This window comes from Echinops telfairi, unplaced genomic scaffold, assembly GCF_000313985.2.
Source record: "Echinops telfairi isolate 266 unplaced genomic scaffold, ASM31398v2 ScPeMD7_7420;HRSCAF=8458, whole genome shotgun sequence".
In the NCBI taxonomy this organism is placed as follows: domain Eukaryota; kingdom Metazoa; phylum Chordata; class Mammalia; order Afrosoricida; family Tenrecidae; genus Echinops; species Echinops telfairi.
Window position 1 is genome coordinate 44,880,332 of NW_022111320.1, and position 18,070 is coordinate 44,898,401.

Below are 18,070 nucleotides of genomic sequence, written 5' to 3' on the forward strand. Positions count from 1 at the left end.
GGGGGGGGGCTGCATTGCATCCAGCGGCCCTCAGGGAACAGTTGCTGCACGCATGGCTAAAACCCTTCTAACAGGCTATTACTTCATCTCTGAAGATCTTTGATGGGGAGTGATTTTCAACATGCCCCAAGAAACCATAATTCCATTTAAAGTTTATAATACAGTAAAAGTCATATTGTGTGTGTGTAGTTCTGGATTTGAACACATCTGGATTTTTGTAATTACCATGCTGACCGGGATTCAGAGCTGTTCCCCCAGCCCTAACATGCCCTGCAGTTCCCTTTTACATGGGCCGCGAGGGGTGAGCATCACATAGCCAAACTTCAAGCCCTGTACTGGGGTAGTGCCTTCCAGTTTACACAAGTAAGATTCTTTGCCTTTCTTTGCACCTGGGAACCTCTAGTTCAAGGGTGTGTGTGTGTGTGAAATATTGGGCTTTCCTCCACTTCTGCTTCTCATTCTATAGGAAGATGCCCAGTCTACCCAACCGAGCTGGTGTTTGCTCTGGACCAGTCCTACGGCATCACAGAACAGAGATTTAACAAAATCCGGGGCATCGTCACGTCCATCGTCAAAGACCTGAACATCAGGGAGAATAATTGCCCGGTGGGAGCAAGAGTGGTCGTGGTTTCCTATGACTCAGACACCAGCTATCTCATCCGCTGGTCTGACTATCATAGCAAGAAGCAACTCCTCCAGCTTCTTTCTCAAATAGGATATCAAAACCCCACAAAGCCCCAAGACATTGGCAATGCCATGAGGTTTGTGGCCCGGCATGTTTTCAAACGGACTTATGCAGGGGCCAACGTGAGAAGAGTGGCTCTGTTTTTCAGCACCGGTCAAGCAGCCAACAAACTCTCCATCATCACTGCCACCATGGAGCTGAACGCCCTCGATATCAGCCCGGCAGTCTTCACTTTTAACGAAAGAGATTTCCTGGATGAGGCTTTTGGGGTAAGAGCTTGCCTGGGCAATGTCTTTACGTTTGAAGGATGTGGTGTGGGTAGGGCAGGATGGGCACAGGGGCAGATATGGCTCATGTTGATCTCTCTTTTCACTTTTTGGCGAGTTGTTGCCAAACCATAAAGCCCGTTGCCATTGAGTCTACTTGGTTGGTGGATGGGTCAGAGTAGAACCGCCCTTGTGGGGGTTCCGATGTCTTGAATCTTATAGAAGTAGATGGCGAGGTCTTCCTTTTCCAGAAGAGCCCGGGGAATTTTTTCTTTCTTTCTTTCAATTAATCATTTATTGGGGCGGGTGGCTCTTACAAATCTGGTAACAATCCATCATTCAATCGTAGTAAGCACACCTGTACATATGTTGCCATCAACATTTCCAAAACATTTACAGCTGGATAAATTTGAGCTGTGGATTTCTTAGTTCATTGCTGAGCACAAGCTGATGGGTCACCAGCGTCCCTGAAATACAGTAACTAATATTACCAGCAGTTGATCAGGTAGCAACAACATTGGCTGAGCCCTCCCTTCCTGGGTCAGACACTGTCTCAAGAGCTTCACATCTGCAGTCAGACAGCCTCGCAATCCTCTGAACTGAATACCTGGGCTCCAGTCCACCTATGGGGAAATGGAAGCCCAGAAAGTTCAAGTGGCATCCGCTTTGGCACATCTTGGAAGTGGCAACTCAAGATCCAAACTCGGGTTGGTCTCGAGTCAAAGGCCACGAAGATGGTGCTCTGCCAACTCCCTGCTGGCTGAGTGCCCCTTCAGAGTTGTCATCTATCACAGTAGCTCATGAACACGACATGAAACTCAGGAGGTCTTTGAGCCCTGGAAGTTGTACAAACTTCAGTTTGGTGTCTGTGAATATTTCTTCCAACAGAGAGCCCGCCACTTGTAGATCCACAGATTCTTAAATGGGATCTCTCCTCCCGGCCTCCAAAAGCCAAGAAACTCACCATCCGCTTTTACAATCCAGTTATCTAGAAAACACATGACGCGGGAGATAGACAAAGCCGTCCTGTCATCTGACGGGTTATAAAGATCTATTTCAAAACTAACCAGAGTTTTCTTCTGTAGGAAGAAGATGCCCCCCACCTTGTAGCCTTGTAGCCTGAAGCAAATTAATTTGCTTGGAACACGTTCCAAATTTATTTTAGGGCAACAGGTAGCAAAGGGTGGGTCATAATCGAGCCTGATAAAAAGGGTGGCAGAAGGTCTTGAAATGGTCCATTTCTCTTTTTGAAGATAGTCTTCTTCCGTGGGAGAAACAAACGCCATTTGAGATTTGAGTGCTGCTTCAGCTTTGAGCCTAAGCAAAGTCTGAGGGGAGAACCAAGTGTCATCTCTTATTTATTGGACCATGCCCAGACTTCGTGAAGCATCAATGGAAAAGAGCCACCAGCCGCGCTTGGTTAATCAATCATTTCTGATTTGCACCAGCTCTCTGCAGAGTCACTGACCCAGGAAGCTATCCACTGCTTGTCACCTCCCCTGTCGCCAGATGATCACCCCGCATATTGTTCTGATCATGGATCATGCTTCAATAACGGTCCCTGTGATCATTTCTTGTGCATCACTCACTGTCTCTGTACTTCTTTCCACTCAGGACCTCTTCTCCTCCTCCCTGGTCTCTCTCTTCCTCTTTTTCCTTACCCTTTTCATCAAGCCCTGGCTCCTGAGCACTGAAGACACGGCCCATTAACTCTACCAGGGTTTTTACTGCATATGCTTTACCAACACTGGACTTCATCTATCAAGCTTTTAAAACTTTTGCCCATCCGATTGGTATATAAGAGCATTCCACTATTGTTGTTCGGATCCATATTTCTCTGTGAGGTTAAATTGTTAAAAATAAGTTTATTGACCATTTTTATTTTCTTGTGAAACTGCCAGCTCACATCTCCAGTATTACTTTAAATATTTTTTGTTTGCTTTCTGATGATCCTACTTTAAAAATAGTTTTCTTTTTAAATCTCTGGACCTTGCCTCAACTAGAATTTAAATTTCAGTATACCACCAATGTTCTAGAACTTTCTAGAATTTTGAAAGCTCAAGCAAGTTCAACTTTTCTACATCTGATTTTCTCTGAAGAAAAGACAGTTTAAAATGGCAAACCATGATCTTTTCTTTTGAAGTGTTGGCCCAAATGGGCACATTTACTCGGTACTTATAGTCCCCTAAGCTCTTACCCAGGAGGAGCTCTGTGACAGTGTTGGGTGAGTGTTGGACTGCTAGCTGTTAGGTCAGTTTGAGGTTCAAGCCTAAAAACCACTCAAAGGTGGAAATCTGTTCCCATAAGGATTTATAGACTCGGAACCCCCTTTAAGGGTTGCTATCAGCCAGGATGGACCCAATGGCAGTGGGTTCCATTTTGGGGAAGGTGCTACCCATTCATTGCTATTGAGACTCACAACAACACACTACAAGATAGAGTAAAACTGCCCCATAGAGTTTCCAAGGCTCTAATCCATTTGAAAACCATTTGATTGATAGCTAATTCACATGTACCATTTAATAGTTTGATCCTAGGAAGCAGAGTGGTGCAACCATCACCACAATCCATTTCAGAACATTTTCTTCTTTCTTATCCTTGTTGTTAGCTCCCTGTCTCCCTGTCCCCTATCTCCCCTACCAGGGCCCTAGGAAATGATTAATCCAGTTACTGTCTCTATAGATTTACCTCTCCTGGATTGCATATATTGAAAGCCTTACAAAGCACAAACAAGGAACAAAAACCAACAAACAAAACAAAAACTGCAATCGCAAAGAAAGCAGGAAATAATCAAAACGGAAACAACTTTAAAATGGGTCAAAAGGGAGATCAAATGAAAAGATGTTACATTTGACCTAAGGATACCTGCCACCATCACCTTTGCAACGCTCTCTGTCTGAGAGCAAGAACATGCTCATCCCTGGACTGTGGTCAGAGGGGATTCAGTGGAGGCTTAATCTGTGTAGGGCCCTGCAAGTGGGTTTTGGGCTTCTACCGTCATCCATGGGGCTATAAATCTTCACTGAAGCACAGGCCACATCTTTCTCCCAAGGAAGGGCAGGTAGATTTTAGTCACTTACCATTAGATGGCAGCTGAGGGCTTTAACCAGTAGGATCCTCCTAAAGTGTTCGAGCTGCATTATTACTGGGAGAGGTCCACTGCTTACTACAGATCTGTTCTTGCTTTGCTACCGAGTCTTTGCAACCAAACATTTTTTTTTAATAATAAAACTCTTTAACCCAACATTTCATTTTAGCTGTTTACTTATTTCTTAATCCTATAATAAATCTTCTAGGACAGAAAAATCGAAGTCAATATTTTCTGTCCTCATTACCTCTCATTGCTTCTTCAGAGCCTCTGCCCTAACTATTCCCTGGGCCTAAAACACTCCTTCCCATTTCACATTGAGGTTTTGCTTAAATGATCCTTTCTTAGTCGGTTCTATTTAAGATGTCACCCTAGACCTTCCCATCCTTATGACACGACTTTATTCTTTTCTATGAAATGTATCACCTCCTACCATGCTAGATGATTCTCTTATTTATTAGGCTCATGGGATGTCTCTCCCTGAGAGAATGTGCATTTTAGAAAGATAGGAATTTGTATTTATGCTGTTCTTTTCTGTATCCACAGCACCTAGAATGGTATCTACAGTACCGTAGGCATATCATAAATATTGAACGATTGAAGAGCATCATCACTCTTGTGAATAAAACTTGTTGTTTGTTAGGATACTGTTTAGTGTATCCCTGGGGGGAACCAACCAGGTCAAAACCAAATTAACGCTCCAACATAGCCAATTTCATTTCAAAGCGAGAGAGTTGTAATATAGTAAATACTCTGTGACCATTAGACTGGAATGGCTTTAACTCTTTCCAAGAACTCTCTTTCTGATCCTGTGATCTGCCAAGGGAGAGTGAGGAAAAGAGGAGCATTTAGGTGGATCGTGAGATGCCTCTGCCTGGCAATGATGGGTTTCCCTGTTATAAGAAGAGTGCCTGTTTTACACGGTGCCTTACTTACGGTAAATGCCCCTGAATGATTCCTGACTTGCTCAGTGAGTAACTGGAACCTGTATTCTGCCCACTTCAGTAAGGATGAAAGCAAGAGTATTCAAGAAACAGATGACAAACAGTAGGTGTCCAATAAGTATTCTGAGAAGACTTTGTATTCTTTGTCCGCTGCCTCTTGAGGTGGACTTTGAATTGAATCTGTGATTGGAAAAACCCACTTGCTATCTGAACAATGAACCTTCTACTACACATATGATGGAGGTGGAAATAGATATGATCACTACCAGAAAATGGTGCATGATTGCAGAAAGTTAAAAAAAATTCAAATGCAGGATTGTAGGGTTAAACATGTATGGAAAAAATGAGTTAGAAAATCCTAATTCCAACTTTAGACTGTGAATCTGCTACGTTTATTTTAGGTAATTTTCTTACAACAGAATTCGGGGGCTGGCAGTGTTGAGATCTGTTTTACGTACATCTCTGGGTTATTATCCGGGTTAAAGGGAGAGAGTTTGTGCGTGTGTATGGAGGCTATAATGCTCGGTATTAGTGACTAGTTGTGTGCTTTCAAACTAGTACTTAAGACAGATGCACAGTGGATTCCTAACTACTATTAGAGAAAATGAGAAACTCAGCTGCTTCTTCCTCTTTCGATGCAGTTTGACAACACTGGGACATTTCAGGTGATTCCAGTTCCCCCGGATGAGGACTATGACCCACTACCACGACTTCGGCCATGTACACTGTGCTATGGTAAGACGAATGAGAAGCACACTGTTGTGCTGAAAGGCTCAGTGTCCTTTGGCAAGCTAGCGAATCTGACTGTTATCAATGATTAACGTTTTTTATTGTAGGTTCTCTTGTCAAGATCCCAGTTTTCTAAGATCTATCACATGCCAGAGTTTCAATTTCTCTGAAAGTAAATGAGTCAGCATCAATTTAACAGTAGTATCTGGAGTTCTGGGAGAAAAGAAAAGTCTCCCAATGGGACATTTGGGGGCGGCCAATTTGGTGATTTGTATCAGAGCCTCAACTATATTGAAGCATGTTTTAAATGAGTTTCGATGTGACTTGCAGACTGTAGTGAGCCTGGGTGGCATAGTGATTCTGAATTGGACTGCTAACTGCAACGTCAGCAGTTCAAAGCCCCAAGCGTTCGACAACTCTAAGGAGTTATAGTCTTGGAAATTCACAGGGCAGTTCTCCTCTGTCCTTTGCTGCCATGTGTCAGTATCAATCCAATGGCAGTGAATTTGGTTTTGGGGGATACATGTTTCCTCCATCGCCTTTCACAAACAAACTTTCCAAATTATTTCCTGATGGCCACAGAGATATTAGAACATTGAAAATGTTTCAGTAACTTCAATGATGTAACACTGAAGAGGTATTGATCAGATTATGAATTCTTAGTAATTAATCGTGGGACCACTTGAAACAGCTCTCAAACAATAGCGTTTTGTTGTGCCAATTCCTGAACCAATGAGTCTCTCTGTGTGTTTTCAGATAAATGTTTTCCAAATACTTGCACCAAAGACGTTTTTATACCTGAAAATTCATATTTGGACATAGCCTTCCTCTTAGACAATTCTCAAAAGATAGCAACCGATGAGTTTAAGGCCATGAAGACACTGGTGAGCTCCATGCTTGACAGCCTCAGCATTGCTTCCAAACCCGTAACGTCAGCATCGGGCGATCGGATCGCCTTGCTGACCTATTCTCCTGGGGACAGAAGACAAAGGAGTGTCATGAAAACAGAGTTTGGGTTTACGCATTATGCCAGCCAAGTCCTGATGAAGAGACACATTCAGAATGCCCTGCACCAGCTTCATGTGGAAACCCCCATTGGCCGGGCTCTACAGTGGACCATAGAACATCTCTTCCCACAAACACCCAACTTAAGGAAATACAAGGTCATCTTAGTGATCTCAGCTAGAGAAAATCCTGAGAGAAAGGAATTCTTAAAGAAGATGGCTCTGAGGGCCAAGTGTCAAGGTTATATCATATTTGTGATTTCTCTGGGCTCTACCCATAAGGATGAAATGGAGGACTTAGCCAGTTACCCCCTTGAACACCATCTGATACAGCTTGGGAGGATTCATAAACCAGATCTGGAATACATTGTGAAGTTTATTAAGCCACTGATATACTCCATCAGGCGTAAGTAGTTGAGTTGTTTTTCTTTTTTTTTTATATGAAATGAGTGGTTTTGAATAATGTTAATAATCTAATTTATCTTAACATCTACAACTGATTCAAAATCATGAATGGGATGGTAAGATGAGGGTGGTACCTGGTACCTAGTTATACTCTGCTTATATATCAATCATAAAGTGGCGAGACTTTTGGGTGGTGGAGTCTCTTAGCCAAAATCTGATCACTGGCAAGGAAGCACAGAGTGACCGGGGGTCTCCTGGCCCACATTCCTTCAACCTTAAGAAGTTGAGGAACTCTTTGAAGATCTTCGGTAACATTCCAATACAATTTGCATCTGCATGAGCAACCTTAGAGCGCTCTCGAGACCGATGTGAGCGTGTAAAGATAACACAATCCTTTTACTCCCCGTAAAGAATCGACTCATTCAAATCACCTAGGAATCATCTTAGAGTTCAGGGCTGGGTCAAAGATATCTGGAGTAGAACCTCAGATGACGCATTTCTAACACGATCCCCCAGTAAAGCCAATGCTGCTGGTTCATGGGCCACACATTCATAGCAAGGCTCTAGGCCAATATAACCTAAGCCATCCTCTACATGTGGACACTAGTCCACAAACTGTTCATTACTGATCTGTGAACAGAGAAGGACAGAAAGGAAATATCTAGAAACCTTTAAAGAAATTAGGTGTCGCTGTGATCGGTAAGTGTTGTTGAACACAAGAGTCTATAAAGAGTGAGAACTAGAAATATGTTGTCGTTCACCACAACGATGAGAAACGCTTCCAGAGTAATGGTTCTTCTGCTGCTGTGGCTTTCCTCCCCCCATCCCCAGGAGAAATCTGACAATGTCTGGAGACGTGTTGTCCATCACAATTGGGGATACTACCAACATTAAATAGATGCTGCTAAAGAGTCTACATATGATGTCAGCCCCACTCCCCCCTCTGTCCCACCAGTCTAAACGTCAATCTTGCTGAGGTTAAAAAACTATGCTGGAGAGAATCCCACCAATCAGATTGAAGCTTTCTGAGAATCTTACAGGTTTCGAGATAGATTCTTCTAGATCCATTCCCACCATGCTAGAATCCCCCAGCCCACCACAAGGACAGTCTATTGAGGGTTCGCTCTTCATTGCGGACTCATTTCCTTTTTTTGTGGTTCGTATGCAACTGGGGGATCCAATCATTGTTTTCTCGGAACTCCTACTATATATCTGTAAGTCTGAGATGCCCCCAATGGTATGAGAAACTGCTATTTTGTGTACAAAGGAAGAAAAGAACTGCCTTTAATGAATTTTGCTGCATATTTTCCTATTTAAACCAAAAAACCAAACTCACTGCCATCGAGTCAATGGTGACTCATAGTGACCCCTCTGTGGGTTTCTGAGACTGTTTACAGGAATAGAAAGCCCAGTCTTTCTCTGAATAAACTGCTGGTGGTTTTGAACTGGGGACCATGAGGATCGCCACCCAACACATAGCCACTACACCACCAGGGCTCGCTGTTTTCCCATTTTCCTATTAGTATTTTTATTCTAAGCTGTTGAAAGAGTTTAAATTTAGCACAAATATAAAGTCTATGGAAAATTCCATGATGTTTTAATTTCATTTTTCCACTTGTTAAACTTTATGAAGGCTCCTCATATATGTGAAGTAGATTGTCTAAGACATTGCTAAGATAACTTCTCATTTAGAACTTAATACTTGTAAACTGTTTTCTGACTTGGCATCATCAACATCCACTTTTTTTTGCCATTCAACATCGTACTTTCAATGGAGTATCAAGTAACTGTTGATGTGGCATCTGAAAGACTATAAAATAACTCAAAACTGGGGAGTGCGAGGCTCTTCTGTGTCTTCACAACCCCTAAGCTCAAGCTTGCTTTTAACTCAACAGAAGAACAGAATCACTGCCTTCACACAACTCCCTCCACCCACAGCCACACCCCTAGTTCATGGGGGGTCAAAAGACTTCCCTGCTAATATGACTGAGAATTTTTCCCTGCTGACCCCAATTTGACAAGTTTTGATGCTGACACTTTTGAGGTTCCTGGCAATGATAACTACATCAGCGTGCCTGCCTTAGCAAAGCAAGTGTTAGGTGCAATTGATAACAGGTTACCTTCTCGTGTCAAAGAAATCAGTGGGGAGTGGGAAAACGCCTCTTCAGTCAGAGCATACAGGAATTGTAAGATTACAAACTTTCTCTGACACACTTTCCTGGAAAGTATTGCTTGTGTTACTCAACAATCGAAGGCCTCTTTTAACTAAAAATAGTTTATTTTAAATTAAATGAGAGGAAATGATACTTCTCAATTTCCCACAGTTCACAAAACAACAGGCACTAAAGTGGCATATTACTCAGATCTGTAAGCTACAAGACTTTCTATGACTCTTCTCCTAAGAAATTGGTGTAAATTGGTACAGAAACACATAATAGTATGATGTGACAAAGTATTAACTCTTCTAGTTTAGCTCAATAACATAGGTCTGCATGTAAAAGCTTTCAAGAATCAGAGTGAAATTTTTCTTTTGGCCTGAGCCTGTGAAATTATGTGTCCGCATGTCATCCTTAACCCTCCAGTGAAAATTTGAGGAGTGGTTATGTGTTGGGCTCCGATCCGCAAAGTCAGCAGTTCGAAACCATCAGCCACTTCTCGGGTGAAAGATGGGACTCTCTAGTCCCATAAAGAGTTATAATCTCAGAAACGCTCAGAAGCAGTTCTACCTTGTCCTATAAGATCACTATAAATTGGCATCGATTTGATGGGAGTGAGTTTGTTTTTTTCTGTCTTAAGGGACCTAGGTTTCCTTTTGTGACCTTGACAATTCTTTGGCTACAAAAGCACTCCAAAATCAAGTTTTGAATGATAGTTGTAGTTGCTCCCAATTGCTATTTTCACATCAGCTAAATCGTACTGAAATATTTTAGTGACATTTATTGCTTTGAAAGGGATACCTGTTGGGATTCTCTTTACCTAGCAAACACAATTTCCAGGTTAAACATCTAATCATAACTTCGATCTCTTAATAGGAGGATTTAATCAGTATCCACCACCGATGCTTGAGGATGACTGCAGACTCGTGGAATCAGAAGGAGAGGACTTTCGAAATGGCCAGCTCCAGTGAGTTGAACAGCTCTTACATTTACAGTGACGCTAATTGACAGATGGGAGATAACTAGCTGATGGCAGGTTGTTAGGTTGAAGAAGCTAATAAGACCTCTATAGTAAATACTCTGCACAGTCCATTTTCTGTAATAGAACTTTCATATCAAGCATGCTTACCTAATTGATGGTTTTAATAACATCTTCTTAAGTTGTACTATAATTTTGCATTTAAATTCATAGCTTTCTCAAAGTCCCATAAATCAATTTTATCTCAATATTTCATTAAAAAAAAAAAGGGAGTTTCCATTCAGTCAATTCTGACTCATGGTGACTGTATATGCCAAAATCAAATTCCGCAGGGTTTAGAGTGGCTCATTCTTTGAGACATAGTCAAGCCTTTCTTCCAAGGGGCCTCTGGATGGATTGGAACCATCAACGTTTTGATTAGTAATTAAGTGCTAACCACCTGGTTTTTCCACCGAGGGACTCCTCCAGAATGCTACCCACTATAATCGAGTTGATTCTGACTCACAGTGACATGATGTACGATTTCCAAGGCTGTAAATCTTTATAGGAGCATATAACCTCATCTTTCTCCCAAAGAGTGGCTGGTGGGTTTGAACCACTGACCATAAGGTTAGTGTTCCAGGGCTTACCCAACAGTGCCACTCCACTAAGACTCTCAAATAGAACGTATGATTTGCTTCATCTCACCTCAGCCTCCTTTACCATTTCTCGGTATTCCAGTAAAGTTCTGTTCCACACTCCTCCTCTTTTTGATGCATCTATTGAATCATTTTAAGACCCCAGGCACAACTTAATGAATGAGAAGACAAAGCAGAACCTCCAAAACTGTTAGGCTAATTGATTGGATTGACCTATGAAACCATGACCCTAAATTTTTGAACCATGAAAACACCAGGAAGTGTTTAATTGTACCTAAGTTGTTTCAAAGCATCCCTGGTGGCATAGTGGTTGGGCTGCTAATCGCAAGATCAACAGTTCAAAACTGCCAGTTGCTCCACAGGAGAAAGATGAGGCTGAGGCTGTCTACTCCTATAAAGAGTTGCAGTCTCAGAAACCCACCAGGGCTATTCTACTCTGCCCCATAGAGCCTCTATGAATCAGAATCTACTGGCTTGTTTTTTTGAATTACTATCGAAAGGTGCAAACTTTTTGAGGGGTAGAGGCCTACTGATGTAGTTGTAAAATTATACAAAACACTCTTTTCCCCCAATTTCCTCCCCTTTTTTATTTCTGGTACATAGCTTAATGGTAACAGCTACATTTACCTGGTTATGTAATTATTCCATTTAGTGGATGTCAATTTTCCCATCACAATACACAAAAATTCACCACATTCCAATGAGTTATTTCACCTTTCCTTCCCCCATCTTTGGCAACTACTCACAGTTATTTGTCTCTATAGGATTACTTATTTAGATAACATTTCAGACAATGGTTGTCTGTGATTGATATATGTAACTCCCTGTGCTGTCTTTGAAGTTCATTCATGTTAGAGCATGCATCAGTACTTCATTTTTCTTTAAGGCTCAGTGGTATTCCATTTTGAGTATCTGCCATATTTGTTTCCACCACTTGCCTGTCCGTTTGTTGAACTGTGGTGGCTTGTGTGTTGCTGTGATTATGAAAGCTATGTCACTAGTATTTCAAGTATCAGCAGAGTCACCCAACGTGAACAGGTTTCAGGAGAGCTTCCAGACTAATAACAGACTGTGAAAAAAGAATCGGCTGTCCACTTTGGAGGAATTAGACAGTGAAACTTTATGTATAGCAGTGGAGCATTGCCACGTACTGAAAGGCTCATGAATTGCATCGGAACCTTGTCGAAGCCAGTGCCAGTAGAGACCCTCAGGTAGCGAGGCCCTCAAAATATGACTGAGGAGGAGCTACCCTTTCAAAGTCGAGTCGACCATCATAGCATGTGTGGAAGAAACCTTCAAGATCTTCATTTGCTGACGGGGCACCACTTAAAGTAAGAAGAAACAGCTGCAAACATCAATGCATAATTGGAACTAGGAAATGTGAATTTAGGAAAATTGGAAGTCATAAAAATGAAACGAAATGTATAATGATTGATGACCTAGGCATTACTGAGCTGAATCGGATGGGTAGAGGCCATTTGAATCAGAAAATCACATGGTTTACTATGCCGTAAAGGATAGATTCAAGAGTAATGGCATCACATTCACCGTCGAAAGGTCATTTCAAGAACTATCGTGGAGGGCAGTGCTGCCCAGGATAGGATAATATGTATCTACCTACAAAGAATTACAGTCATTATAACTATTATTTAAATGTATGCACCAATTACTTAAGCTCAACCAAAATAGTCACAGCCCTCAAGCCAAGTCTAGCTCATAGCTACCATGCGGACCTGCATAGAATTGCCCCTGTAGTTTCCCAGAACCATAGCACTTATGGGAGTAGAAAGCCCCATCTTTCTCCCTTGGATCCGCTGGTAGCTTCAAACTGCTGACAGAGTGGTTAGAAGGCCAACAGGTAACCCACTACACCACCAGATGAAGACACTGAAGAATTTGATCAACATCTTTAGTATGACATTGATCAAATATGCAATAAGGTGCATTGATAAGTATTGGCTATCGGAATGCAAGAGTTGGAAACAAAGAGAAAGGAACAATAGTTGGAAAATACAGCCTTTGGTGATCGAAATCAAACTGGTGATCACATGGGGGAATTCACAAGACCAGTGATTGCTTTATCACAAATATTATTTTTAACAACACAAATGATGACTATCCATGTGATCGTCTCCAAAGGGAATACACAAATATCAAATTGACTACCTCTCTGGAAACAGGTGATGGAGAAGCTCAATATTAGCAGCTAAAACCAGACCAGGGTGGACTGTGAAAGAGACCATCAATGGCTTATTTGTAAGCTCAGGTTGAAACAAGAAAATTGAGACAAGTCCACAAGAGCCATAGTCTGGCCTGGAGGCTATCACACCTGAAGTTTGAGAACATCACAAGAACAGCCTTGGCACACAGAGCAGTAGTGACAAGCCCTGATGAGCTGCTAGATGACATCAAGAACACTGTTCGTGGTTGTCACTTCAACCTCGTGTGGGTGTTCTTCATCTGGGTGATGTGTCTGTGTGTTCCTTTTACCTGCATCTCTTTTAAGACTCAATAACTGCTCTCTTTAAATTAAGAAAAGATATATCATTCATGAAAAAAGGAAAAAGTCATTAAAAAGAGAGGGGGGGAAAAAGAAAAGATCAAAGTAGATGTCAGATCAGACTCTGAAGCTTGCACTTAAAGAAAAAGTAGCTAAGGTAAATAGAAGACAAGATGAAGTAAAAAAGCTGAATAGAAAATATCAAAGGGCAGCCGAGAAGGCAAAGTAAAATATTATATTGAAATATGCAAAGACCACTGTTAGAAAACCAAAAAGGAAGAACACACTCAGAATATTTTAAGAAAGAACTTAAACAAATTCAAGTCTTGGGTTGTAATATTGAAAGATGCTATAGGTAAAATAGGGAATGCTGCAGGAAGCATCAACAAATGGAAAAAATGCACAGAGTCACTGTGCCAAAAAGAACTAGTTGATATTCAATCATTTCAAGAGATAGCATATGACAAAGAACCAGTGCTACTAAAGAAGTTCAAGCTGCACTAAAGGCATTAGCCAAAAGCAAAGCTCCAAGAATTGACGGGATACCAATGGAAATGTTGCAGAAAGCTGAGGAAGCACTCTCTGGAAGCACTCATCAGTCTATGCCAAGAAATCTGGAGGTAGCTACTTTAGCTGATTGGAAGAGATCCATATTTGTCCTCATTCTAAAGAAAGAGGACCCAATAAAATGCTCAACTATACAATATCATTGATATCAAATGCAAGTAAAATTTTGCTGAAGATCATTCAACAATGGTTGCAGCAATACACTAACAGGGAGCTGCCAGAAGTTCAGGCCAAATTCAGAGGAGGGTGTGGAACAAGGCATATCATTGCTGATGTCAGATGGATCTTGGCTGAAAGCAGAAAATACTACAAAGATGTTTACTTGTATTTTATTGACTATGCAAAGGCATTCGATTGTGCTGTCCATGATAAACTATGGATAGCCTTGAGAAGAATTCTAGAACACTACATTGTGCTCATGTGGAGCCTGTACATGGATCAAGAGGCAGTTGTGTTAGCAGAACAAGGGAATACTTCATGGTTTAAAATCAAGAAAGGTGTGTGTCAGGGTTGTGTCCTCCCACCATACTTATTCAATCTGTATGTGGTGCAAACAACCAGGCAAGCTGGGTTATATGAAAAAGAATGCAGTATCAAGATCGGAGGAAGGCTTATTAACAACCTGAGGTGATATTCAGACGACACAAACTTGCTTGCTGAAAGTGAGGAGGACTTGAAGCTCTTGCTGATGAAGATCGAGAGTTGCAGCTTTCAGTGTGGATTACAACTCAATGTAAAGAAAATCAGAATCCTCGCAACTGGAGCAGTAGGTTCATCATGATAAATGGAGAAAAGACTGACGTTGTCAAGGATTTTGTCTTCCTTGGCTCCACAATCAATGCTCATGTAAGCAGCAGCCAACAGATGAAATGGCACATCGCATCGGGTACATCTGCTGGACAAGACCTCTTTAAAGTGTTGAAAAGCTGCTACTTTGAAGACTAAGATGCACCTGAGCCAAACCATGGTATTTTCAAACATCTCATATCCATGTGAAAACTGGACCTTGAATAAAGAAGACAGAAGGAACATTGATGCATTTGAATTATGGTGCTGACAAAAAAAAAAAATCAGAAGTCCGATAGACTGCCACGAGAACAAACAAATCTGTCTTGGAAGAAGTACAGCTAGCATGTTCCTTAGAAGCTAGGAATACGAGACTTAATCTCACAGACTTTAGGTATGTCATCAAAAGAGACCAGTCCCTGGAAAAGGACATCCTGCCTGATTCAGCAGAGGGGTAGTTAAAGAGAGGAAGGCTTGACCATGGGCTCTAACATAACAATTGTGAGGATGGTACCGGGCTATCAGTCTTCTTCCTGTTGTACGTAGAGTCGTTGTGAGTTGGAAGCAACATGTTGACACCTAATCACAACAACCATGACATTTGCTTATTCATTGATCTGTTGCAACGTGTTGGGTTATTTTCGTCTTTTTTGTTATTTTGACTCGACATCGCTGTGCCTGTGTTTGTCTGTCTCGTTGCTTTTATATCAGGAGGATGCAAACCAAGGAATGGACTTTCTGAGGCAGATGGTAATTCTCCACCACTCTTCTGTCAGTTTGTCAGACTGTGAGGGTGATTATATTGCTAGGCTACTAGAAGTCATGACACTGCTATTTAGATATCGGTAGGGTCACCCATGGTGGATAGGTTTCAGCAAAACTGACTAAGACTAAGGCAGATAAGGAAGAAGGACCTGGCAATCTATCCGTGATAAGCTTGGCAGGGCAAACCTTATGAATCACAGGAGAATGGTGTCTGATACAGTGCTGGAAACGAGCCCCTCAAGTTAGACGGCACTCACAACTGGGAAAGGGCTGTCTCCTTCAAGTTGAGGCGACCTTAAGAATGTGGATGGAGCAAAGCTTTGAGGACCTTCATTAGGTATTGGTGAGTTGAAATGGACTGGTATTAGCCATTTTGACTCAGACAAAAATATATGGTCTACTATACCAGAAATGACAAATGAACAAAATATGGCTTTACATCGTCAAAATGAGCATTTCAAGATCTATCCATAAGTACAATGCTTTAAGTGAAAGGATAATATCATATGCCTACAAGGAAGATCAATGAACACAATTCAAATATATTCAAATATATATATTATATCATACCAATCACCCATACCAAAGAGAAATTGAAGATTTTTTAACAACTTCTGTGGCCTGAAACTGATCAAACACATAATCAAGATGCACGGATAATTACTGGTGATTGGAATACAAATAATGGAAACCCACACAAAAAATACTTGATAATAGAAAATGGGACTTTGGTGATAGAAACGACTCCAGAAATGGCATTGTAGAATTTTGCAAGGTCAACAACTTATTCTTAAAGACACAATTGCTTCAACAACAAAAATAGTGATTATACATGTAGACTTCACCAGATTGAATACACAAGAATCAAAATGACTGCATCCGTGGAAAGAGGATGGCGAAGCTTAGTAGCATCAGGTAGAACAAGAACTGCAGAAGAGATAACCAGTCATTCCTAGGGCACTCCATGCTGAAGCTGAAGAAAATTAAACCAAGTCCACAAAAGTCAAAATATGACCTTGAATACATCCCACTGGAGTATATGCTGGGTATTCCTCAAGCAGAAAGAATTGAGAAAATATTTGAAATATTGAAGGATTCTGTGTGCAAAATATTGAAAGACACAAAAACCATCAAAGGAAGAGGGAAGGGGTACACAGTCACAGTACCAAAAGGAATTAGTTGGTGTTAACCATTGCAGGAGGGAGCAGTCGCCGCATTGGTGGCTCAGTGGTAGAATCCTCAGGAGGTAGCATGGGGTCAAGAACTGATGGTACTTAAGGAAAAAGTATAAGCTACACTGAAGGCATTAGGGAAAAACAAGACTTCAGGAATTCCCCAATTGAGATGTTTTAACAAGCAGACACAACCCTGGAAGTGCTCACTCGTCTATGTCAACACATTTGGAAGACAGCTCCCTAGGGAATCACCTGATGAGAGGAGATTCATTTTTGTTCTCATTTTCAGGAAAGCTGAACCAATAGGCTATGAAAAATAATCAATAGAATTATTAAAACTACATGCACGTAAACTTTTACTGAAGATAATTCAACAATGGTTGCAGCAATACATGACCATGAAACGGCCGGAAATTAAAGCCAGATTCAGAAGAGGCTGTGGGACATGGGTATCATGGCTGATGTCAGACGAATTTTGCCTGGAAGGAGAGAATAACTAGAAAGAGGTTTAACTGTGGCTTATTGAGTATTCAAAGACATTAGACTACATGGATGATAACAAACTACAGATAACGTTGTGAGGAACGAGAATTCCATCGCACTTAATTGTGCTCGCGTGGAACCTGTGCACTGACTAGGAGGCCATCTTCAAACAGAACAAGGGGGCATTGCACGGTTTAAAACCAGAATATACTTATTCAATATGTATGCTAAGCAGATGTTGCAGGAAGCTTGGCTTTATGAAGAAGAACACAGCATCAGAATGGGAAGACGACTCATTAACAACCCGAGATACGCACATGCTACAGCCTTGCCTCCTGAAAGCCAAGAGCACTTGAAACGGTTACTGATGAAGACCAAAGCCCGAGGAAGGGTAACAGTTTAACCTGGAGAAAACAAAAATCCTCACAACGGAACCAAGGAGCAGCATCATGATAGAGAAGATATTGAAATTATCAAGGGTTTCATTTTACTTTGATCCACAATCAACACCCGAGGAAGCAGCAGTGAAAATGAAAATCGAACAATGTATTTACACTGGGCAAATGTGCTGGGAGGGATCTTATGGAAGTGTTAAAAATTAAAATATGTACATTACTTTGAGGACTACGGTGCACCTGACCAGAAGAGTGAACAAGTGAACAAAGACAGCTCAGGAGAAATAGAGCCAGAGTGCTCCTTAGAAGGGAGGCTGGAGAGACTTTGTCTCGAGTACTTTGGGCCTGTGATCAGGAGGCGCAGGTACCTGGAGAAGGACGTCGATTTGGTAAAGCAGAGGACTAGTGAAAAAGAGTAAACCCCTCAAGGAGATGGATTGACACGGTGGCTGCAACCAGGAGCTCAAAAACAGCAACAATTGTGAGGACGGTGCGAGACCAAGCC

At 41.5% G+C, this 18,070-nt stretch overlaps 1 protein-coding gene across 1 annotated transcript in view; it reads left to right on the top strand.

Moving 5' to 3' along the window:
* COL6A5 (collagen type VI alpha 5 chain) overlaps positions 1–18,070 on the top strand; it is a 149,102-nt gene that overhangs the window by 87,695 nt on the left and 43,337 nt on the right. The window contains exons 29-32 of the mRNA XM_045297696.1: positions 467–954; positions 5,625–5,718; positions 6,469–7,122; positions 10,154–10,244. Coding sequence (XP_045153631.1) covers positions 467–954; positions 5,625–5,718; positions 6,469–7,122; positions 10,154–10,244 — 1,327 coding nt within the window. The remainder of the gene's footprint in view (positions 1–466; positions 955–5,624; positions 5,719–6,468; positions 7,123–10,153; positions 10,245–18,070) is intronic.